The 26,255-nt window shown below is 40.8% G+C and overlaps 1 protein-coding gene across 5 annotated transcripts in view; it reads right to left on the reverse strand.

The window, feature by feature from the left end:
• Positions 1-26,255, reverse strand: part of ANKRD17 (ankyrin repeat domain 17) — a 91,364-nt gene that overhangs the window by 4,901 nt on the left and 60,208 nt on the right. For 3 of the 5 annotated variants that reach the window (XM_080629597.1, XM_080629595.1, XM_080629599.1), the window contains exons 13-30: positions 26,005-26,148; positions 25,385-25,487; positions 23,008-23,757; positions 16,722-16,870; positions 15,048-15,159; positions 14,750-14,895; positions 12,485-12,627; positions 11,558-11,771; positions 10,945-11,120; positions 10,114-10,276; positions 9,280-9,375; positions 8,112-8,228; positions 7,120-7,291; positions 5,988-6,438; positions 5,102-5,257; positions 4,703-4,852; positions 2,548-4,196; positions 485-682 (exon numbers count right to left, since the gene is read on the reverse strand). In XM_080629597.1, the coding sequence (XP_080485723.1) occupies positions 485-682; positions 2,548-4,196; positions 4,703-4,852; positions 5,102-5,257; positions 5,988-6,438; positions 7,120-7,291; positions 8,112-8,228; positions 9,280-9,375; positions 10,114-10,276; positions 10,945-11,120; positions 11,558-11,771; positions 12,485-12,627; positions 14,750-14,895; positions 15,048-15,159; positions 16,722-16,870; positions 23,008-23,757; positions 25,385-25,487; positions 26,005-26,148 (5,089 nt within the window). The remainder of the gene's footprint in view (positions 1-484; positions 683-2,547; positions 4,197-4,702; positions 4,853-5,101; positions 5,258-5,987; positions 6,439-7,119; positions 7,292-8,111; positions 8,229-9,279; positions 9,376-10,113; positions 10,277-10,944; positions 11,121-11,557; positions 11,772-12,484; positions 12,628-14,749; positions 14,896-15,047; positions 15,160-16,721; positions 16,871-23,007; positions 23,758-25,384; positions 25,488-26,004; positions 26,149-26,255) is intronic. The other 2 variants (XM_080629598.1, XM_080629596.1) reach the window with 2 other exon arrangements.

A 26,255-nucleotide genomic window follows, 5' to 3' on the forward strand; every position in this document is an offset into this window, starting at 1 on the left:
GATTTATCATGCCCCGTCGGCTCAGCTACTGGACGCACACCACAACTGATGACAAGAGGCAGGTTCAAAACCTTAACTAAACGTTACTGTGAAGCAGCAGTGGAGGACTGGAGGATTATATCCAAAACCATAGTGAAATAAACCCATGTTGTTGTTGGTTTGAGGGTTTTTTTCTAGGTTTTGTCATTATTTTTCCCAGTAACAGACTAACTTGTTCCCTGAATAAGCCACCACTCAACAGCTTAATTGGGTTTTGTACAAAAACTCCACTGTGTAGCCAATACTGCAAGGGCAACACACAGAGGAAGGTACCAGAACTTGCCCCAGGTATTTTTTCCTGGACACTAAGCCATCACCATTGTATGCTGGCTTTAGTACATCATTACAAGTTTTACACAACTCACACTTGGAATATTACCTTCACTAACCAAAACCCCAACTTTTTGTTTGCAAGATGACTGTAAGAACGATGACTAGAACTCACCATTTGATGCTGATGAACATGGAGGCAATAAACTAAGTGGGGAAAAATGCTGTCTGTTAAAATTAGCAGCTGCAGGTGCTCCACCAAGAGGAGTCCCAGGCGCATAGATCTGACCTCCTGAGAGGTTGGAGGCAAAATTACCCAGGTGTGTAGAAGAAGGTGTTACAGAAGCATAGGGTGAATCCATACTGACAATACCTAGGAGAGAAATGGGCACAGGTGACTCCCAGAACCCCAGTATCTCCACAAACAGGTCACCCATATCATGGAAATAATGGAGAGAAGGAAAACTTTTACCCAGTCAATTGCTGGGAGGGAGTGGGGAATTGTTACTATTTTCCCCAAGCGAACTGGGTGTCTTAGCCTTCATAATCTGTGAGTCCTAGCAGTATGTGGCAGTTGCGCTGCATATATAAATCAAGAATGATTCTCATGTTACCATGCAGGCACCTTGAATGCAACTAAATTAAGGGAATATAATATGTAACTGGACATTGGGCATTTTGTTGACCTGGAACTTATATTCTTATATTTAGGTAATATGACTCTGTACTGAGAATGGCAGAAATACTACTAAAGATTTGAAGACTTTCTCCATTTTTTTATTTGACAGAATGCTATGTACACCCTGATAAACACTCAAGTGTTCCTTCCCCCAAAACATGAATACACTTTAGCTTATTTAAGAAAATTATTTTTTATTAATACCCAATAGTACCAATTAGCCAAGGTATTCAAAGTACAGGAATTATTATCCCCTTAATATTAAATCATAGAATGGTTTGGGTTGGAAGGGACCTTAAAGCTCATTCAGTTCCAACCCCCTGCCATGGGCAGGTACACCTTCCACTAGACCAGGTTACTCGAAGAAAACAAGACTTTGATCCCTCCATGAGCAGTTTGCACCCTAACAAGGGTCTGGAGCATAAAAAGTTGTCTTTCAAATCCAGAATAAGAACTTTGGGACCTAAAACTGAAGTTTGAGCCCTTCAGGATGGGTTTGGACATTCAAGAGACTGCTTGAACCCTAAAGATGACACAACAGATCCTGAAGATGACACACACTGGAATCTGAGAAGTAGACTTTGCAAGCTAAACCTGAGCCTTTGGGCCCTGAAAATGAGTCTTTGAAGCCTAAAATGAGACTTTAGAAGCAAAAACTAAGACTTTGGAAAGATAAATGGAGGCTTTGGACACTGCAAATCAGGCTTTGGGCCCATAAGGCATTTGACGAAAGATTTACATTTGCAGTTTTTGTTGCAAGGAAAGCAGTAAATCCTTCAGCAGTGCCAGACAGAAGAACAAAGCAGTACAACACCTACCTCCTCTGTTATCAAGACCCAACCTTTACTTTTGGTCAAATTTCTCAAGGCTTTCAGGGGTTACTTTCCTATGAACTGACATACCACTTCCTACAAAACACCTCACAGGTCCTACTAGAACAGGCACAGATGGTACAACTGTGTGTGTTCTTTCTGGAAGCTTCACAGAACAAGATCTGCAACAACCCCTTGGCTTTCATTTGTGCAAAAGGCTCAACAAAACTCAGGAAGTCAATGCAAGGAAGCTTTTCCGATCAAATTTAGTAGTTAAAACACCTTAGATCAAGTTCACATGAAAACAGTTCTTTTATCATCTTAACACTCTGAAGATGCTGCATATTCTCTTGCGGCCTCAGGACAAGAAGCAGGTTATCACAAACTGGAACAGTTATTAGCTAGTAGTTGGGAAGGGAGGTTGAAACCACAGTGAAGTGGTTTACTATCTCAGCTATGGCAGAAGAGCAGACTGGACAGAAAGAAGAATGCCTCAGCTTGACTTCTATGAAGTTCATCAGCTGAGAAATGGCTATTAAATTTGAGATGGTACTTAAAAAGGAAGCTGAACTCAACTTTGCTTATAGAAATAAACTGTATTAGAGCAGCCTTCCATTGCAAGGTGGACAGTGATTTACTCTAAATGACCACAGAAGCTTAGGCAGAAAGTGTAAGTGTTCAAAATAAAAACATGCAGCAGTTATTTAGGTGTATTTATTAAGGTATGAACACAAAACACAGACTCACCTGAGGGACTTGGAGCTGGCCTCTGTAACGGTGGCCTAAAACCTGGGGCTTTGGAAGTATCAGACTGATGTAACGGATCTGAATTTGGCAAAAATGAAGACTTTCCCGACAGCATTGATTCTGGTGTTGTCTGAGATGACACGACGGAACCACCCCAGAAGGCATGAGCAGATGTTGGGCTGTTCTCAAACAACGTACTAAAGGGCCCAAATGGTAGAGTAGCACTGAAATTATTACCCATGGACTTGTTTGCTGGGTGAGCTGAATTCTGAGAAGCACTTTGTGTACTTAAGGTAGAAGGGAGCTGCACCGATGAAGGAACACTGTGGGGCCTTTTGATGTGATTAACGTTGAGGACTGCAACAGCAGAATTTTGCACAGGAGCTGGATTCTTATGGACGCTACTGGTTCCATGAACAGGTGGCCTGATAGCCGGGCTTTCCATCTTAGCTGCAGGCTGCGAAGACCCTACTGATGTCTGAGACATGGGATAGGTCATTGGGGCATTAGCTGGACCTGCCACAGGTGCAGATGAGCTCGTCACTGCTAAATTCGGAGGCACAACCATGCGAGAATCTGGTGTGGGAACCTGAGGTTGCTGAAGAGGGGGTCTTGCCTCTGGCAGTGGAGCTCCTGGAGGCTGCTGATGAGCAGGGTGCACTGATGAGCTGCCAGTACTGGAACTGGGCTGCCTACTGCTGGCTGAGCTGCTTGTTTCCACTGCTGGAGGACTACCCACTTCGGGATCAGATGAAGGCGCACCTTTGCTGGGAGAGGTTGCTGCACAGTCGGAAGGACTGCTTCTGGAAACACCTGCTGGCTGCACAGGAGGAGAAGGAGATGAGGGGGAAGATGCAGGGTAGTGTTCTTTGGCAGTAGGAACTGGATACGTGGCATTTGTAGGCGCTGTGCTCGTGTTGCTTGCTGTGGTTGTCACCGTGGTCGTTGTGGCGTTCGATGTCTTCACCACTGTGACGAAAAGCTGTCTTCTGACTGAAGGTGAACTTGGACTGCCGTTTGCAGAAGAACCAGGCACAGTAGAAGCCACTGAACTTGTTGTAGCCGTTGGACTAGTTGTCAAAGAATTTGCTGAATTCACCTGAGAACCGCCGCTGTTCTGACTGTTATGGCGAGGCACCATGTGAGGTTTCGGTGAGTTGGTAGCTCTTGCAGGGCTCAGGGGCCTAACAGGAAACGGGCCCCATGTGGACTGAGCTGGTGGGAAAGTGCCTCCAAAGTGTGTCATGGGCAACCGAGGCGGACGGATTTGCTGGAAAGTCTGAGCAGCGAGTAACGCGTGTGCAAACTGTGGAGGAGGATATGCTAATGGCAGAGAGACCTGGAAACCAGGCCGAACGTTATTCACTGGGTTCTTGATGGTTTTGTGAGTGGATGCTGAAGAAATTGCAGGCACGGTGAGCGCGGAGGCAGTCTGAGATGTTGACGAAGCAGCTACGGTGGTCACTTTGATGCCCACAAGAGAACTGTTAGCAGCTGTAGTGGCGGCAGGTGTCGACGACCCCATTTTGGAGTTTGCAGCTGAACTTTTCAAGCGGTTCTTTGGGATAAGTTCATCGATTTCTTTATCTGGATCCTTAATCAGAGCATTGATCAACTGCGTGGCCTGTCTTGTTGATTCTGTGCCACCCCTATAAAAGGAAGGAAAAAGGGAAAGTGCATCTAAAGCATTTACATACAGTATTGCCAAGTAGCTCCAAGACACGATCCAGCCTATCTTCCGTCATGCTAACACAGAGAGAAAACCACTCCACATCTGAAGACTGAGCTCAGCATGTTCTTGCTGCTTACAAGTTTAAGCAGCTTAAGTTGAAAACTCTTAACACCCCCAAACAGTTAAAACATCTACTTCCCTAAATAGATGTTCATGTTTAGCAATACCTAAACAAGTCTAAATGCAGAATCCTAATGTTTATGCTCATCTCACAAGTCGTCTTTTGTACCAACATGATGGTATCAACTGGCAATTGTTTGCAGTTTCCCCACCCCATTTGTCTCCCCTCAAAGAACTAACTGTCCAGAAGTCATCTTTAAAGGGACAATGAGGTCAAACCTTTACATTTTTCTACACAATAGTGTTCTACAATGGAGAACCCCAACCCCAGAACCAGCAAATCTGGTAAAAAAGCCTGCTTACCTTATTGTTATTATTCTGTCTCCAGTTTTGTCCTTCTGTTTGTCAATGTCTATGTGTGCACCTGTGCACTCACGAATGGCATTGATGTTACATCCTCCTCTGCCAATGACTCTGGAAATTACAGTTGATGGAACAGAAACCTTCTTGGACCTACACAAAAACAAACAAACAAAACCACCCAAAACAAATTAAGTGGAAAATGCTTCCAAGGCATGAGGCAGTGGACAGGTTGGTCAAAACGATGTTATAACTCATGATTCAACCTCCGCAGCAGTAACAATCATGAAGTCTATCAGGTCTGATAAGAAGGTTGTTCAGTAACCTCAGAGTGCTGCACTAGAGAAGCCATTCTGAAAAAAGACATCAATAAGGAGGAAATTAGTGGAATATTTTGCTCACCTTCTCACAACTTCCTTCCACCCTTCTTCCCTTTTCTGACCACGTTTAGGACTAGCAATGGTGAGCTTGCCATTAGGAGAAGAAAGGGGAGAAGGACCAGACTTTGTGCATGTAGACAAGGAATTACTTGCCACTTCACCAATAACTTCTGGCAACCTTTAAAAGAAATTAGATGCTGTCATTATGTAATAAAAAATCCTAAAATACAGATGGATTACTTGCATTTTGCCCATTCTTCATCCCCTGTCCCCAACCCATTTTTTTCTCTTTCCCCACAAAAGCACTATGTTATGAAGAAGTTGCTTGAATTGAGATTCTTACATCTCAAAATACCCCAATAATTCCTTCATTCCACATCCATGGTCATGTTTCATAGCATTACAGAACCATAGGATGGTTCGGGTTGGAAGGGACCTTAAGGCTCATCCGGTTCCAAGCCGTCACCATGGGCAGGGACACATTCCACTAGACCAAGTGGCTCCAAGCCCCTTCCAACCTAGCCCTGAACACTGCGCCAGGGATGGGGCAGACACAGCTTCTTTGGGCAACTTGTGCCCAGGCCTCACCACCCTCACCGGGAAGAATTTTTTCCTTATGTCTAATCTAAATCTCCCCTCTGTCAGTTTAAAGCCATGCCCCCTTGTCCTGTCACTACATGTCCTTTAAAAAGTCCCACTCCCTTATGTTTCTTGCTTCATAACCTACTACCTAAGTTCAAGTTCATACTACAATGTTTATACTCCTCATACACACTAGAACAAGGATACTGCCTCGCCCACTTCCTAACAATGGATTAAGGAAAGCAAGTCTGTGAAGACAAGGGCACAGCATTCAAACATAGGACAACAGCTACCTTAAGGTGGCAGAGATGGTCACAGCAACTTACTTGATGGATGATTTGCCAGTAGTAGCTGCTTTCCTCTCATCCTTTGGACAAGTGACAAGAACTGATGGTTGCTTTTTGTTGCTCTGTGTGTTAATAACGGCTGTGGAAGAATGATTGTCACTTTTGTGGCTGCTGTTGCTATTGCTGCTTTCATCACTACAGCTGGAGATCCTCATATTGTCACTGTCACCACTCTCACTAGTACTGCTGCTCTTGGACTCACCATTCACTTTTTCCGGTTGGCTATAGGAAATTGGGAGTTGATCATCAAATATAATCTGAACATTATCAGGAGTTACTTTGTTTTTCCTGTTTTTCCTTTTGGAGCTTGTTGTGGTGATGGTGTTGTTCCTCTTCCCATGGGAACCTGCTAATGTTGTCCAAGTTGCAGATATACCTATGGTGGTTGTAGTGGTAGCACTTGGAGGCTCCATCGGAACCTCTGGATCATCTGATGGAAGAGTTAAAAAAACATAGTAATCTAGTTGGCTTGAGGAAACTTAAGTGGGTTTGTCTTCTAAATTACACCTGTTCTATCAAATGACTCATGAGTAACTATACAAGAGCTCAAGAAACAAGCACAGCCACTAGCTATGGGACATCTATCATATCATAGAGCCTCTCCCCGTCATTTATCCTAACTGATACACAAACTTCTTTGAACAAATGCAGCAGCAATTTAATAACTGAAATGGAATTCAGACATGGAAAGACAGACACAAGCAATTAGGGCACAAACATATAAAACAACAAAATAATTGTCACACCCTCCTTTTCTTTCAGCATGTCAGAGTGAGGGAGCAATCAGTGAAAACTATTTCTCAGTACATGACGTGAAACTCATCACCACAAGATGCAGAAGAAAGAGTTTTCTATAGATAACAAGAGGCTGATACAGATTTGGAATTTCCACATTGCCAGGTTTTCAGCTATTATTCCATTTGTAAGCTTATAATTGACCTGGTTTTAAGTACCGGGACCACTGTACTAATCTACAAACTTAACAGGAAAGGTGAACAAGAGCAAAACTCAGCAGGTCCTAAGAAAGTTTACATTCCAGTTCTGACAAGAAATACCAAGTATAAAATCAAGGCTGCGTTTAAAAAAAAATAAGGCGAATATTTCAAGTCACCTTCAGCTTTTAGCTTCTCTTTCTCCTGAGCAGCTTGAAGTTCAAAATTCTCTTTATTTTTTGCTTCTATTTCTTCTAGTTTTCGCCTCTGCTCTTCTTTTTTCTTCCTCCTTTTCTCCTTCCTTTTCTCTCTTTTGGCAGCCAAAGCCAGTCTCCTGCTTTCTTCCCTTAGCTACAAGTCAAGCACATTGAACAGCATTACAGCATGTCCCATGCATTTCAAGAAATGCTTTTCATTTCTCAGGAAGCTGAACTTCATTTTAGATTAACATATTTACAAAACACAAGCTAAATTCTCTACAATCCATGTCTTTAGATACTTCTTCCAAACAGACTGCTCACTCATGTTAATAGAAGGTTAGTGTAGAAACAGAACAGACAGCATCTAAACTGAAGTCAGAGTTTGCCAAGGCACACGTTCAGGATTCTTTGTGTCTCAACAGTGTAGTCCAAACACCACCCATTTCCCTTTCAAAGACCAGACATGAAGTGGTTTCACCTAGCTTAAATAAAAAGCACGTGCCCATTTAATGTTATATCTGTACTTTGAATTTTCCATTAGATTTCTACTTCAGCACTATGGTTCTAGTAACATTATTAGTATATTATTTTTAATATTAAAGACACAAAATAGGGTTTAGACTTAAAATCCGCACCAGTGTGCCTGGAAAATACCCATCTGTCAGGCATCTGACCAAAGAACACACTCAAAAGAAAACTTCTTTTGGTGTGTATTCTTCTTCTGGAATAATATAATTCCAGAAGAAATAATTTTATCGGACTTTCTCAATCCAATTTATCCAAGTAACAGTAAAAGCAAAGTTCAAAGCTCATGTGAACAACAAGATGCTCAGCTCTAGACACTCCAATTACAGTATTCACATAGACTCTACACTTTAATACGTATTTTCATCGATCTTATAAGCTTGTAGGATTGTGAAACTGGAATTTTATCAAATAAATATTCACAGCTCCAAACTCTTTAAACTTGCCTTCTCCAAGTCCAGTTCCTCCAAAAGAATGCTTGCATTTTTGTTGGCTTCAGCAGCTTGTCTATCTTTGGCTTGAACAATTGATTCCATGCACAGGTGGCACTTCTTCAGCATCTCCTGAAATGAAGTATTTCAAACAGAGAATTGATTTCCTCCGATAAGCTCCTCTTCAAGCCCAGCCTTGCAAACTGATACTCCAGTCACCAATGTGATGTACAAAGGCCATTCATAACATATGCCCATAATCAAAACCAAAAATTTTAATGAAATATAAGGCCAAGGGTCTGAAAGGTGAAGCAACTGTAGAAATAAAGATGTATCATCAAGAAAGGTCGGTTGATGATTTTAAACACCTGGGAAATAGGTGAATACTCTAGTACTGCTCACAAACCTATACTAATAGCATGTCAGTGAAGGTGCATTAATTCAGCAGGTGCTAGCATCACGGAAGCAGGCAGTGATCACCACCACTGGTAATAACACATACCAATTTAAACATTAGCACCTCTTCAGCGTCAACATGTTCATCATAATCTGATGCCCAGAAAGAAGACAACTCAACTGCAGCACAGCAGGGCAGTGAAGATATAGAAGCATTAAGATCATATTTCTGCACCAGCTGCTATTCTCCTTTGTCTTACTACAAAATATTTTTTGCCCTGTTCATCTGGACTGAAGGTAAACCAAATAAACCTGAATCTCCACAGCAAAAAGCAGCATATGCACTAAGAAACCACTTCACTGCCAATCATCTTTTTTTCTATCTTCTTTCTAATATAAACTTTTCTTACAAGTTTATGAATCTTCATACTGAAGCTCACACACACTCACAGCGTAAGTTCACTCTGTAATCTCCACCCCACTGCAAAGCCACATAAATTCAGTATAAACTTGCTCAAGAGGGAGGAATGCAGACCAGAGTGAGGTAATGACTGGGAGAACACTTGAAATGAAGTAGAGATAAGAAGTAAAACCTCATTTACTACTATTCTGACAACACAGAAGTTTTGTCACTGCGTGTTCCCATTTTTTGCAATGCTTTTTTACCAAAAAGCCCAATGGGATTCCTAATTTGGCTGAAATCCAGTGTGGCAGGAAGCTAAAGACCATTCAATAGCTGATTCACAGCACTAGCCCTTCACAAATATTTTCCTTCTTACAATCTCACCTTATCAGTAATAGTTGCTATGTATCTCATGCATTCTGAGTCCGATGGGAACTGGTTTACTTCTTTGACTAGGTAGCGCACCACTTTCACATGACCCTGAAAAACAGATTTCAAGGACAACATTTTGTCTCAGGCCAGCCGCTTCTGCATTGCTAACAAACACTTTAGTCCAAGCACTCTTTGTAAAATACTTATTTTCACCTCCTTCAAACCATGTCCTCAACTTACTTTTTAATCTTCATCACCTCCTAAACTAGGGAGAGATGTTTCTTCATACAAAGGCAAAAAATTACAGTACCTGTTGTCAGGTTATCTTTAATCCAGCCATATTTTCACAAACTTCTGCCTTTTATTTTGGTAGTTATCAAATGCCCAGCTCTGCTAACTAAATACCTGCAGGCTCCTGCAGTCATCTGCTATTTTTCCAAGTACTACAGCACTTGAACTTCACTCCCTTGCTAACAACTGTCTCTAGAGCCAAATCAGGCTAAGCCACAGGGTTTTTGACAAAAGAGCTCATCCTCTCTTGCATAAGATGTCAATTCAATTTCCCCCCAGTTTCATCACATATTCCCCTGCTTCTGCACAAATACACTGCAATTTTGCCTCTCAACAGACACAGAAGAACCAGACTATAAAGCAAACTTCTAGTCGACTTTAACACAGATGTTCCACTGGTGACACACGTACCTATTTTGGGGGATTCAAAGGCAAAAATTCAAATTATTTGACATATTTTTAAAGAGGTAGTTCCTGTCAGCTACACTCTACTTATAACGACTGCATACGAATGATTCAGACAACACAAGGTGAGACCAAAACTGAACTTTCTACCTTTCGAAAGGCTGCCATAAGAGGAGTTATCTTCCTGTTATCAGCAGCATCCACATCAGCTCCAGCCTGAACTAGCAGCTGGACAACATCTAGATGCCCTCCGTTGGCTGCCAGCCACAGTGGAGTGTTCCCCTTCTTGTTACGCACATCAATGTGAGCTCCTCTACAAAAACAAAGACTCTCAATCAGAATTCTCGACCAGGCTTTCATTTCTTGTATCAACTGGATTGGTCAACTGGACATGCAACACAAGAACAACAGGGTAAAATTCAGTACTCGTTTTTACATCAAGCATATGCATTGACAGAGTGCTTCAGCTCCCAGAATTTTTTTTTCATCTGATGCTGTCAAAAGCCTCTACTCAGCCTAAAAAGTACTTTTAATACTCTAAAGCTGCTCAGAAAACACGATTATACTCAATGTGCTCCATGATCAAGCTAGGAAAAAAAGCCAAAACCAAAACATTAAGATGTATGCTTTGTGCACATCTTGTGTTGTTTAAGGACTTTATGTTACTATCTATGATGGCTCTGTGTCATGGTTACGAGTACCATGTCTGTAAACTTCACAAGAAGTTGTTTATTTCTAACATTCATGATTTAGTGAGACAGAAAAAAATTAATTAGTCCATTTGGGCAAAGCACTAACACCACAGAGAACAGATAACTTCTGATGGATAAAAATACATAGTGATGGTCGACACACAGAGAACCTTTCCCATTTCTTACCCTGTAGCATATAATGGAAAAGAGTATTATATATTGTGAAAGATTAGTCTAAGGCCATATTACAGATGTTTTTCTTCAAGAAGCATAGCTGCAAATACAGTACCTGCTAATGAGGAGCTCACAGAATTTGTAGTGCCCTTTGTCTGCTGCAATAGTTAAAGCTGTATCTCTTGAAGAAGGTACTGGAGGAGCATTAACATCTGCACCCTTGTCCAGCAGAACTCTGCCCACTTCTGCATATCCACCAGAAGCTGCTTCCATTAATGGTGTGAGACCAGTCTTAGACAATCAAGCAAGAAAAATAAGCAATTAGTTGGGTGTTTACTTGAGAGCCAGGATTTATTTCAGCTTCCAGCAACATACGTCTAGCTCTGGTGTACAGACTCCAATTGTTACTTATTTTTGAATACTCTGAAGCCTTCTCTCCTTTTTTTTTTTTTTTTTTTTTTTTTTAAGTTAGTGGATTACTCTTCTTATGTTTGTAAGCACCTGGAAATTAATTAAGGCTTCAGATGAAATACTTATTTTTGATGAACCACCAAAATACTAGACCTTAAATACACTAATACAGCCATGATTTCCTTTACAATATATGGATCCAACTGACCTAGAAGAAGTCAACCTGCACAAAAGACAATGAAAATCAGACAACCCCAGAGAAGTGATGACTTTGAAGCATCTGTTTTTGGAGACTTAGTCAGCCATTTGCTCCTTACCTTAGCTCTATGTTCCACATTAGCTTTTCTGTCAAGCAGCAGACTAACCACTTCAGTTCTCCCCTGGAAACAAGCCAGAGTCAGAGCTGTGTTCCTGTTAGTCTCTATCTGGGCATTTATATCAGAGCCCATGTCCAGTAACAGCTTGACAGCAGCAGTATGTCCATTCATAGCCGCCAGCATTAAGGGAGAAATGCCCAATTTACTACCAGTTCTGAAAGAGAAGGAAGAAAAACCAAGAAGCTCTATAAAATACTAGTCACATTTCTAAAATGACTTTAAGAGAGCTAGTGAAGGCAGAGTACTTATCCAATAGCAAAAAACTCAGCTACATAGCAATTATTACTGAAATTGCAAGAAGTTCTCCATAGTAGCACTGCTTAGGACAAGTACTTCTGTTTGGAAATACTACACATTACCTTTTAATTGCTTTAAATTTAAAGCCATCTCTCATGAGGTACATAAGTTTTGCTTGAACCTTTCATTTGACTTGTGCAGCTCAGGGCAATTTTCTAGCTCACACTGGGTGCACAAGCTTTACATACATTCATATACACACAGCAAAAGCTTTCCCCTTAAGCTACAGAGGGAAACCAATGGGATAAAACACACCCCTGATCTAACCCTGAACTAATTTCAACCCAGCTGGCCAACCAGAGTAAGAAGACTTTTTATCTTCAACAAAAGATGACTGATTGTATGGTATAGGAAAGAAGTTCACAAAATACAAACAGAGGGAGATGGAAGTTAAAAGTGAGTCAAAACCTTTCATTTCCGACTTAAAAGAAGCCTACTACAAATTAAACAATATACTGGTTGTGACCAGGTAAGAATAATGAGATTTTGCTCCACAGTTTTCAAGGAATCCTTCTGGAAAGGCAGAACCACTACAAAAGCCATGAGATAAGGGGTGAAAAGGGAACTTGCCTGGAATTTATTTCTGCCCCAGCATTTAGCAGGATCTTGATAATGTTCACGTAGCCACCCGATGCAGCGAGGCTTAAAGGTGTATAATCAGAAACATTCCTGTGCTCCTTGTTTGCCCCTCGAGCTAGCAGCAACTCCACCACCTGCAGCATTGTAAAACATAACATTCAGTTTTCTCCCAGATTTGCACATCCATCCCAGGGCAAATGCTTTCTAAAGCCTAAATATATCACTGACATCTTCCAACATCAGTCTGAAAGCTATTTTACTCTGTTGCTTCCCTATACTCTTCACCTCCACGAACAAATAATGAGGCTGCAACAATGTTCCCCAAGCCACTGTAAAACTTCCTTTAAAAAAAAAAAAAAAAAAAAAAAAAAAAAAAATCAATCTTGATCACCCAATTAGCATGCTTAGACCATTCATATCTAATGTTGTAACAGCAGGAAGAAATTTATATCTTTTTATGAGTATTTCAGCCAACTTTTATGACTGCCAAAGCTAAACTCAGTTTGAACAGGTATTGCTTTTTGTCCTCTCAATGCTCACTATCATGTTAAAAACATCCTCAAACCAAAGCTGTGGAGCAACCAAGAAAGCAGTTCTATCTTGTCTGCTCCACAATGCTTCTATATCTTACATTCTCTGTATACAGCACTACATCAAGAAGTGTGTAGATTATCCACAGGTATCTCATGCAAGAGCTATTAGTAAAATTAAGATTTGCATCCCTCGCTGGCTGTGTCCCACAGCTGGCTTGCACTTTACATTAACAAAACCAGCACAAATACTTCTTACATTAATTATTCCTTCTTTGCAGATTCATTTACAGCCCAAGCAATTCATAGCTTCCCATAGTCTACACAAAGCTTGCATTCTGTAATGAAGTTTCTGCAGATCACCTGACAAGAACCTAAAGTGACTTAAAATCAAAACGAACATCGAGATGACAACCCACTGTCTTATCTCCATTGCAACGTTTAATTTGTTCCACTTTCAGCTTTTAAGCTTAAAACATGTTTAGATTAGACCTGTGCAACAAAAGCTAAGGGCTTTTCAGTCAGAGTATGTTCCTGTGAAATCACTGGACAAACACAGTGTCTAAAACAAAAACTGGGGTGGAGGGCCTGCCAACATCATCTCTACTACCCAACACCCAGTGTTTTCCCATCTTCTTCCCAAAAAAGCATGAAAAAACACCCATGATTCATTCCTCAATAACAACTGATCTGTTTGAGAAACACAGATCAATCAGCTCTCTAAAAAGTTAGGCTTCAATTCACCCTCTGCTGTATGAGGCTGCTAGGACAGAGTTACTAAAAGGGATGCCTCTCCCTTCCCCAGAGAGCATGGGATTCTCATTGCACCTCATTCCCTCAGTGCCTAAAAGCTTCTGGATGGCACTAAAAGCAGGCCAGAAGAGCTTCGAGTTTTCAGTAAGGTTTTGTCAAGGGAAGTAACCACCTTTTAAATACAACAGTATTACTGTTCAGACAATCTGCAGAAGCAGGAGAGATGTCTCCAACCTCATTAATTTCCAGATGGCCACAGACGAAGGTGACTTTGTACCAGATTATACAGCTTCCACTGTGGCTTTTGCAATCCAAATAGTACAAGCATTAACAGAATTATACACTTAAGATCTATAGCACCCATTAGTTAAAAGAAAAGGAAAAAAAAAAAAAAAAAAAAAAAACACCACAAAACCAAAACCACAACAAAAGGGATCTGCATTTTGATTAAGTCACATAATACAGTTTTTTACCCCTACATTTACTGTTGCTCAATCATTTGAGAAACAATTTTTGTGGTTTTAGCGAGACACACTGGAGTCATCTGCAGTATTCCAATATCCTATGCCTTATACAGGATCCATTAGCTTTCTGAACTCATATAGTTTTCTTAGCTCATATAGGAATCTGATTCATGCCTAACTCCAGCTTCTCAATAAGAACACTCCTCACATTCACTTTTGTATCTACATTTAACTACGCTGGTAAGAGCCCCATAATGAGCCGATGATGATTACAGTCATGAGGTCATGTGCACAGCACCAGGCCAGCTTAGAAACAGAGAAAAGCAATCTCTAAAGACATGCTGCAATCTAAAACTTGGACAATGGGAAGCTCTGCATCCTTTTAAAGCAGACCATTCTAAAACAGAATGCTGAATTAAGTTACTGTAACTTTTCTTGCAGACTGCTTCAGTACACTGACAGAACTCGTGATCTACACAAGGCTTTTGAAGACTTAAATTTTACTTCACCTCTTGTCTCCCTCCTGAGCAAGCCAAAGACAAGGGAGTGTCCTTGGTTCTCTCAGACTGGGCTTCAATATCAGCTCCATTATCCAGTAAGATTTCAACAACGCCCACGTGGCCAGCTGTAGCAGCCAAAATAAGCGGAGTAAATCCTGAAATGAAAAAAGATGTTTGAAGAATCCACATTCATAGCATAAAAAGTAAGGCCAAAAAGCTCCACATGAAGACTATGCATATTGCATGTTTATTCGGTGTGATACTAGAATACCAGATAGGGTCTGTATTGCCACCGTGAGGTACTTACCTTTCTTGTCCCTGTGTTCAATATTAGCTCCTCTCTCTAGCAGTGTCTGTACTAGCTCTTCATGGCCACCAGCACAAGCAAGTGTCAATGCTGTGTCATGATTACTCTCAGTCTAAAAGAAACAGACATCAGATACAGAAAATAAGTATTCCCTTTTTCAAGTACAACCCCTTCATATTGCACACTAGCCCAAGTAAAACTATACCTGTGACAATAAAAAGCTTATGTAAGTGTAAGACACTCATTACTTCCCAGTTATCTTTTGTGTTCCAAGTTGGTAATAGGATTCTAGTTCTCACATCTCCCAACTGAATTGACATGAGAACAATTCCTGACAAGAACCAAGATCCTTCAAGAACAGACATCTCATGTGTGCTTTGATAACTTGATCAACTTCTTTACCACTGCTTCACAGGGATCATTAGATGGCATAATGAAGATAAGAATTCATCTTTAGCTCTTTTTTCTCTGTTAAGACTCATACATAGTCTCCAAGTGACCATTTCTATTGGCAGATAGCTCATGATAGTGGAACTGAGCCCTTATCAACTTCGACTCTGACTGTGAAACTCTTGCAACCCAGTAACCTGCATGTCATTTCTCAGTGTTGCCAGAACCCATATAAATGGCTACCATCCTATTTGAAAGAGCAACTGAGAAATTTGGAGGACTCCTGGCACTGTTAGTTACAGCGCAAGGACTGACTAAAATGGCACTTCTCTATTCTTAAACAAGCACTAAACACCAAAACCATCCCAAAGCCTGTAACACACACACACACACACACACACACTTCTTAGCTACTCTGAGAACTTATTTTTAGTTTACTCTGTTATGATCCAGCGTAGTTGGCAACTTACCATAACCTTGATCTGCACTGGTGTCTACCAGCTAACAAGGCCAGTCAGGTTATGCCAAGAGCTCCTGGACATGGTCACAGAGGAGGCCAAGTCAAGCACCACAAGCAGCTGAAGTAGCCAAGACGCTTTTCTAGAGGTTTCTCTCCCTTTCTCCACAATCTCACACCCTTCCTCTTCTCTACAGTGCCCACATTAACCATGTTACATATAGTCTAGGCCTATGCATACATGTATACTAGTTAGTATATGCATCTGGTTTGAGATTTTTGATGGCCAGCTAGCTGCAAGTCAACATTAAGCAGCCCTTTTTATAATTACTTGCAGTAAGAAAATGTCTCTTCTTTAGTGGAAATGAGAGCTTGTATTACTTCCCCTTGTTAATAGCTTCAATACTTTCCTACTCCTGTCAAGCTGGGTGATCACTCGCCAACAACCTCAAGCACAACTGGAAAAAAAATGTGTGCCATGTTTTAAGATTTAGGTTTTTTGTCTTAGATCAGCCCAGAAAAATATTTTATTTCTTTCAGAAGACAACTTTGCTATTTCTCATTATCACTCTGACAACAAAGAAATAAGAAATGCAAGTGTTCAGTCATTCGAAGACTTCCTCTTATTCAGCGAGAGCACAGAGAAAAACAGGCTGCAACTCTCCAGGGAGTCACAGAGGCTTTCTAAAAGCAGCAAATCTCTAGAACCCAATTCATTAAACAACAGAGCTGGTGACTAGTGCTAAATTTTTCAGGCCACAGAAACAAAACAGCCTCGTGCCTCTATGCCATGATAGATGTCCCTCTAGGGACAATTGTGGGCTTACCTGAGCATCGATATCTATAGCAGGGTAGATTGGTAGCATGGCTGAGGGAGAAATGATAGGACTCGGAGTTGGCGTCTGAGGTTGGGAGACAGAAGTTGCAATGCTGTGGGTAGGAGTGTTTGACATTGCAGATGCTCTTCCACTCACTGCTGTTGAACAGAATAATTACACTCAGTAAAAGCAAAACACTTCACTTCTGAAGCTGAATGTGACAAGTGGACAGTGGGACAGAACTCCCACTGGCAGACAGGACTCTCTACAAAAAGTTCCACAAATACTTATTTTCCACATATTTCACCCAATCTTTGGGCCTTTAACTCTTTCAATTTAGCAACTATGAAAAAAGTTAATTGTATGCAAAGAAAATAGTGAAGTACCAGACTGGCATGTGTTCCAGAAGCCCATCACGTATCTATGTATATGTATATATCCTCCAACAGTTCAGTTAACTGGACCAGGAGTTCCATACCTTGAGAAGCGGGACAGCAGAGCAAGTCCAGTCAATGGGTATCTATCCAGTTTTTCTTAAAACAGTTTAAAGATATTCATATAAGTGTCCGTCCAACCTTCACCCCTGCACCCAGCCCCCGTAAACATGACAAAAAAAAAAATAATAAAAAAAATAAAAAAAGTGCTAGTGTCAGGATGCTCATATGGCAGAACTGGTTAAAACCAGAGCAGTGAATGCTTCTGAACAGCCATTTTGCAGAAACTTTGGTCATGGTTGTTAGGATAACCAAAAGGTAATACCATTTTACAGCTGGTGACAGTAAATTGACATAAAAAAGCATTGACTGCCACATTTCATTTCATACATACAGTGCTTGAAAAAACAAAGAAACTAATCTAAAACAGCCTTTGAGGAAAATATCTCATTTTCCTACTCTTCTTTTTCTTCCCCCTTCTTAAAATAACTCCACGTTTTTCTCCCTGACTTTTCTCCAGGTCTTTATCAAGTGTGATCAGCAAAGGACAAAATGGATTACAGTTCCCTTCTGTTTTTCCTGTTCCCTTCTTCTGTTGAGTTGATAAAAGCACCTTTAACTGCAAAAAAGAAAGACAGGCACTTTCCACGTGCTCTCAGTGTTTATCTAGTACACACCAGGGAGTATCCTCATGGAACATGAAAATAATGCCTCTTAAACCTCAAATTTTCAAGTCCTGTTTGGTTGGGTTTTTTTCCAAACAGGTTTAATAATCCCTAACTGCCAGCTACTGGAAAGTACCTTCTACATTTTGTGTGAATAAGTTTTTGAATAGATGCTACAAAAACTGTATCCTAACACACCAATTTGTGTACTTCCACCTCTGCCAGGTTTTTCATCCATTACTAATTTCATTTCTGGACTTCTCATATCAAACCCCAGAAAAGAAGCTAATAAATGTCACTGGGAGACTCAAAGAACTTACAAAAATCACAACCTTATATTTAAAAGTAAATAAAAATTCAAACTCCCTTGATCTCTGTATCAGAGTGTCTTCTGAAAACTGTTCTCATGTTACAAGACAAATCACACTAAGTATGGATTAAAAGAAACACAGAAACTAAGTCAAAATATAGTGTCAGAAGGTGAAAGATTATGGTCTAAGGGAGTTACTAACCAAAGATTGGAGTGAAACATCCTTCAGGGGAGCATGCAGTTGAACATGAAGACATCATGACTTCATGCCTGAGATAACAAAGTCTTCAAAGCTAGTGCACCATTAGAATATTTTAGTATATACACAGCTTTGTATGGGACCAGCTACCAGTGTTCATCGCATTACAGAACAAGGTCAAGCTTGTCAGAAAACATCTGTCAAAGCATTATTTCACTAGTTCAAGTCTTCTACATGTCAGTTTTGTGCTTCCTGATATCAGGAGCATAGCTGCTCTTCATTTCTTTCTGGCCATCTAAGCTTTCTCTCTCTTTACAACTGTCCTGAGTTCAGCTGTAACAGTTACTTTTCTCCTTCTTAGTTGGTGCAGTGCTCTGTTTTGTCTTTAGTCTCAGAACAATGCAGATAACACAGCACTGCACCAGCTACTAAGAAGGAGAAAAGTAACTGTTACCATGCACTGGATTAAGAAGGGGTGAGTGAGTGGCTGCGTGGTTATGAGTTACTGGCTGGGCTTAAACCACAACAATAATAAAAAGAGGACATCCTCACAACTGCTACCTTCTCCCCCATGCCCAACAGCCCAAGAGAAGCACTAGTCTTACAGCTGCTGCCCCCGTATCAGAGGAGAGACACTGACCAATTAAAAAACCCGAGAACTAACCCAAGAGGGTTTTTTCCCTTCACTCATCTGCATGTCCTGCATCAAACCACGTGTCTGGAAAAAGCCCAACATGTTCCTGTAAGGAACATGGAGCTGTTCGCACCGTTCAAGTTTGCTACTTCCTTGAATACTTCATATTTTCACCAAGTGCAAGATGTTACAGAAACCAAGCACCTTTACAATCCCATTTCATTTTTATATCAACCACTAAGTTTCCTACTAGTGTTGTCTGATCATGGCCATACCGTTTTTTTTTTATTTTTTTTTTTTACTTATTTACCCCTTATCTCCTGTAAGGTCAACAGCAGATGTGTAAAAACTGTTTTACATTTCATTGCAATAAGCCAAGATGAGAGACTGAAAAAATGAAATTCCTTACAAGAAATGTATTAGATAGCTCAGCTTTTTCCAACTTACTTCAAGCCAACTCAACAGGCTTGTTCCACATCAGTTCCTTCCCCTCTGCCCCCAATTACTCTGTAGTATCTTAGGTTATTAAAAGATACATTCCTGCCACACATGCTTAAAAATCAATAGAGAGCACTTCAGATGCATAACATGCCTTGAATTACAAGAGTCCCAGTTATGTTCTGAATTCCAGAACAAACACACAGTGTGGCTTCTATGAGCTAACAGCTCTATGGATGCAGCCTGAAAGCAATCCCACACCAGTAGTAGTGATGATTATTAGGTATTTTTATATATATTGGCATTTATATTTATATATACAGTTTTAGATGTATATATATTAGTCCAAAAGGCGGGCTACCACAGGCTCTATCCCACTCAAAACCAACTGCCTAGCAATAGATGTAAGTCTTTCAACATTCCAAGGACAAAGGTTTAGATGCATTCACCATACACTCGCAAGAACAATACAACCATTGGCAGCAACCAGTTGTAGTTACACCAGGGCATAAAAGCTTTCATCCTCAGTTTCCTATGGCTCCTGCATAGGTCACAAGTGGGACAGAACATCACAAATTTTCTGTGATGCTGGTGCTTTTTTCAGTACTGAGTTTCTGTGAAGAACCTGCAGTCAAAGCATATTCTTAGGTATTTAGACAGTTACAGTTAAAACTGACTCATCCCACAAGGTAGCTTCCAGGAATTAATCTTATCAAGTGCTTCAAGATTCCTGAAGTTCCTTTGTGAGGCTTCTCTACTGGACATAATCCTTCAAGTAGTTACTACTTCCAAAAAAAATGTGCTGCTCAAAACAGATACATTTTATTCTTTATATCCTTAACACACCATTTAACACGTTTTTTTTAATTCAAGAGTTACAAAGCAAACTCCTGTTCACTAGCTTCACTGCAAGCTAAGACCTTGTGCAGCACTTGAAGCTGAAGAGAAAATCTTTTTTGTGTCATTCATTCCAGCAGGATCAGGTAGGATCTCAAAGATCAACCTGAAAGATTATTTACTATTTCTTCAACTCATCCTACTTCTTTCCTTGAACACCACAACCCCCAACCCCAAATTCCTTAACTTGGTACATTCTCTCACTGTGTTTCCAGGCAAACTTGTAGCACTCCGGGAACATGAATTTCTTTCCCTAACAGCAAGGAATCCTACTTTGGAGTCCCAGAGTTGATCTAGCAACAACACTTGACCTCTACATCAACACCCATGTCTTGTATTCACCTCTGAATCAACAGCACTTGCACACCTAGCCTTGTTTTAAACAAGTGCTTCAAATGGGAAAATTAAACTCATTGTTTGCAGCTAATTAAGCACAGACATGAGGATTAAATAAAGCTTGCACAGTCAAGGTGAAGCTTTGTTTTCATAACTGGTGCTACAAGCTGCAGCTTCTGTGATGGAACTCAACTCAGGTCATCTCAAGAACAGAGATTTTAGTCCATGGAATACTGTAGAGGGTTCCCATTAAAAAGCAAATCTGATAGAACAGACATAAAATATATAGCTGCTGTTTAAGTGTTTTGTGTTACATTGAGCCCATTTCAGCTCTACACTGAATTCTGATGTGTGGATTCAAGCTGGCACTTAAGTTGTATACTCAGGTCTGTGCCAGCTCTTGCTTAAAAAAAAAAACCAAGCCTAAAATTAGCCACCTCACAGAAAAGCAAAGATGTAATTGCATCTGTATAGCTTTCCACAGACTTGACACAAATGCCTTACAGAGTTCAATCTGCTGGGGGATGAAGGGACTGAGAAAGAGTTGGTGGTTCTGGTGGATGAAAAGCTGGACATGACCTGACAATCTGCACTCACAGACCCAAAAGCCAACTGCATCCTGAGCTGCACCCAAAGGAACATGGCCAGAGGGTACACTGAGGTGATTCTCCCCCTCTACCATTGCTCTGGTGAGATCCACCTGCAGTCCTGCCCAATAGAAACCATTCTACTGTTCTGTGAATTTAGACCTCATGACCAATTGCAGCACATACTAAGAGGTGGGACTAAGTAGTACAGAAACACTCCAAGGCACATTTGAAGTACCTGACCTTTCCAAAAAGGATGCATGAGCATTTGGGTACGTGGCACATGACCTAAAATGGTAGATTCTCAACATGTTATATGCAGTTAAGCACATAAACTTTTACTTAGGACATTTGTTAAGTTATACTTAGAACACAATTAAAATGGTCGCACAGACTCTGCATGAGTAACCCACAACTGTAACTATCCCATCTCCTGAACTGAGTAGGCTGGTATTATTACGTACCCCAGCAGCATCATGTGAGAGAAAGCTTCACTACCAATACATGATGGACATAGTTGTATATCCTTTTTCATGCATTCAGTTTGGATCCATTTTTGCATCCACTGACAGCTTCCAGTCTGTATGTCTACACTTCAATTCTAACACCAGATTGTCAGAAAAGAGTCTCTGTAGCTCCCATAAGTCCCAGTCATCTTTAATGAGGATCTGCCTGAACAGCAGGTTACCCATTAGATGCCTAATGTAAAAAATGTTGTTCCAAGTATTTTAAACAATCAGTACCTGATATTTTTAACTATTACTAGTTAGCTCGCTTTGCACCATTACTGCACTTCAATAACTCTTGCAGCATACACACAACCTGCACCTCTGCCCTAAAATGTACTTGGAGACCTGCCTGACCTCTGACCCATGCCCTCATCTCAATGTGCTTTACAAAGCAGGCTTGTCAAAACAGATAGCACTTTTAAAGAGGACAGTTCACCAGGAAATGCTCATCAAGTGATGTGATTTTTATAGTACTATATCCTAACAGTTATCCCGTACTCAGTTAAGGAGTCAAAATTAATATCTCAGCAACTGCTCAGGCATGGAAAGGGGACTTTGTGCAACTGAAATGGGCATAAAGGAAAGCAACACTAAAACCTCATGTTTACTATGGTATTTAAAATACATTCCACTCTTTTATTTTACCACTTAAGGTTTAAAGCACTGGCTAAAGATTCTCTGAAGTGATTAAGACAGCTTTGGGAAGGCTAAATTTGTTTTTCACTGGCAAAGCAGCCATTTTCTAAGTAGATATAGAGGATTATCATATTTTTTTCCAAACAGAAGTAAAAGCGTCAACAGTTAGACTATTCAAGGCCTACCCAACAAGCTGTCATTCAAGAAACAAGTCTACAGGTTTCTTACACATTACAGCCTTGAGCAGCTACAGCTGCTCAAAGACTATTCTGCATGCTCCAAATCAATTCTCAGCTAGTCCAAAGTACTAACTAATATAATCAAGATACTGTTCTTGAGCTACAAACCCGCTGAAATGGAACTATTAGACCCTAGTACATCCCCCCCCAAACTGTGAAGAGTTGTAAACACCACTTCCAACATACCAACCTGACCCACAAGCACCAGTTAGCTCAACAAAAGTAAAGGCATCCCTGCAAATGGAAAAGTTAAACCTAGTTTTCTGCCCTTCTCAAGACAGGGACCAGCAGGCTAATGTAGCCTGGTGTAGAGCTTGTGGAAATACACAAACACACATACACATAGAGAAGTGGACATACCCTCAACTGGTCAAGAAAATATTATACCTGCTCATAACAATATAAACCCACCTGCCATGATGTCATCCAGCGTGTCATTGAGCGTCTGAGCAGGGCTGGCTACCATTAACCCTTGCTGTGTTTCTGTCAGTATTCCTTGCCCCAGCCCTGCTAGTTGTGCTTGGCCCAACACTGGCTGTCCAACTATAACACCTTGCAGTTCTGTAAGATTTGCGATGGACCCTGGAGGTAAGGAACCTGCTGCCAGAGGCAAAGCTTGTGGCATCGCCAGAGGCTGAATTGGTGCAAAACCCGTCTGCGCAGCAGCTTGCTGGGGATCATCTTTAAGCAAGATGGGGTCCACTTGTTGTAATCGTGCATAGTCTCCCTCTGAGAGTTGTTCTCCTACCCCAACAGGAGTCAGTAGTCCCAGATGCTGGCAAGACTGTTGCTGTTGCTGTAGCTGAATTCTTTGCGCTTTTACTTCTAGATACTGCTTTTTGAGCTGCTGCTGAGTTTTCAGCTGTAACTCTCGCTCCACTTTCTGCAGTTCCTCCAAAATCTTTTGCTTCTTCTGAATTTGTTCCTCTCTGGTTTTGTTCAGCTCCTCAATCTTCTCTTTGGTGAGCTGGTCAGCATGTGCCAATTCCAGGGACTGCAGCTGAGCATTCTTCTCTATGGCTTCTTTTATCCTCTGCTCCAGCTCTGTCAACTTGCCCTGAGCCTCTTCTACAATGCTCTCTGGAGACTGATTGGTGATGTAACCCTGTACATCCTGGTTGTTTGCTGGCAAATGACTGCTGGACTTTTGTTTAGAAGCAGCTGTGTGAAAAAGAAACCCCCTCAGAACCAATGAAGTGCATACGAATGGCATCCTCATTACAGAGCTACTCTTGGGATGCTACATGGCCAGTTATGCACCAAGACACAGCATCCACAGAAGGTCAGCATGTACTGGAAGGCCTTCCAAGAAAACTCTCATCTTCCACTAGCAATTTGAACACAGCAGTCAGATTGCAATTAACAGGACAGATTACTGCACATACATCCCAAATAACCCTGCGCTATATGGACACATTTACTCCAACAACTGTTAAGACTTTAGCCCAATGAAGCCATTGTCTCAAGAGCCACTGCTATCAAGTGGCACTACAAGATAAATGGAAACAAAGAAAAGGATATGCTGGCTCCTTACTTGATGTTTTGTGCCTGTGATGTTTTTGGTATGGTGTTAAAGACATAAATGTATGGTTACAGCCCTGAAAGCACAGCAAAAGTGATGCAAAAACATCTTGAGCGACAGGTGACTTGTGCTGGGCCACTGGTTTTGTGAGTGGCTTGGTAAGTTTTAGGATGCACTATGCTTCCTTGAACTACTGAATCCTTTCACTACAGGTATCCAGCTTTGCTCAGTTGACAAACAGTACTAGACCCCAGGATAGTCATTTATAGTTAACATGATCTAACAGGGTTATGTTTAGCCCCTACATTTTACCCCTAGCAGACATGACTTTGCCTGTGTCAAAACTCAGCTCTCTGCCCAGGCAAGGCAAATGTTTCAGCCTTCCTGCAAGAATGAGCGATGGACTCATCCAATTCATCTTTTATGAAGAAGTCCACAGTAACACAGCTGACACGGTCTGCCATATCGGTTGCAGAAGGAACAATCGGTTAATTTTGAAGGGCGAAAGGCAAATCACAACTCAGGGTCTGAGTCAGTGGAGGTGCCCAGTTTCTTCCAGTCATCCTCGCTGTATTTCCAGAACAATACAAGTGTACACACAGCATTAATTTTTTTTTTATTATATGCACGCCTGTATTTGCACTACTGCTGATCCTTGATATAAATTGGTTTTGGAAGAGAATTCTTAAGGACAGAAAGTGTTAAGTGTCAAAATGGTAATATCAAAATAGATACAAATTTAGTCCTGGCAGGACATGAGCCACATCAGACTCAATGTTTTCTAGCACAAGAAATTCCGCCTTCAATTAATCAAACCCACTCCGCGACTACTCTCCTAAGTAAGCACAAGTTTTCAAATCAACTACAATATGGAGTTTAACATTTGTTTTTACAACTTCCATTATCAAATTTATATAGGCTTCTGGGTGACAATTTGCATTAGTCCAGTATGTCAGACTAATACATGTTTTAACATATTTATTTAAGGCAGATTTCTTGACGCTTTATGATTACAGGGTTCATGATTGATATTTTGTATTTGGCAGATAAACAACTCCAAAAAAAATAAAAATTAAAATAAATAAATAAATAAATAAATAAATAAAAACAACCCCAAAAAAAAAAAAAAAAACCCAAAAAACCCTTGCAGGTCCCTTGACTGAATCCAGAAACATGCTTCACAGGAACTACTCTGCCACAAGTGCAACCCTCTATCTTCTACCTCAGAAAGACATTTAGAAAATAAGCTCCAGAACTAAGACTGACCTTTATTTCTGATGGGAAGGGTTGTGGCGACATTAGCAGGGGGTTTGTCAGGCTCCTGGGGTGGGACGACCATTGGCAGCGCCTGCACTGGTACACGAGGAGCCTAAAATGTTGGATACTAACAGATTACTTTTCTCATACTCTAATCTAGTTAGGTAAATAAAATCTGTTAGAAAAGCAGAGTTTAATGGTGACTCGTAACATTTAATACATTTTTTTCATATGCCAAGTTCAATAGTTAACCATTTCAGATCATCCGACTTCCATATACTTTGTATTTTTAACCTAAAAAAATTACTTGCCAAACACTACTTATCTCAGCATGGTACAGTGCTCTAGACAGTGAAGCAAATACATGCCACAATAGGCAACAAATGGAATTCTCAAGAGCCTCATTATTTAAGCAGACCTTTTTGCGTGCTGGGTTTTTTCCCCTCAGTAATGCTCAAAGAGTCTTCACCATTTTCACAACAGCTCAAAGCCATTTTCAGTGTGTCCACACACACTTCAATAGTTCATGAAATGATGGAACACAACTTATCTCTAAAGTTGAGTAAACTGCAAAAAAGAAAGACCAAAAAGCCCCTCAAACCCACAGCCAGCAAGCCCCTAAATCTTACCCTATTTAAATCATGAGAAGGTGGGGTCAGCTGCGTAGCATCAGGAGGAGGAGCAGAAAGCAAGTTGTTTGGGTAATCGAGAAGGTAACAAACCACACTGGTATGACCACCTTTTGCTGCCTCTATTAACATAGTTGAGCCATCCTAAAGAGGAAAAGATCACACTATTAAAGAACAGTAACATCAAAACCTGGCAACACTGAAGCATTTTGGAAGACATGACACTATCTATTAAGACTGGTTTAATAAAC

The sequence above is a fragment of the Psittacula echo genome (genome assembly GCF_963264785.1).
Source record: "Psittacula echo genome assembly, chromosome: 1".
Taxonomy (NCBI): domain Eukaryota; kingdom Metazoa; phylum Chordata; class Aves; order Psittaciformes; family Psittacidae; genus Psittacula; species Psittacula echo.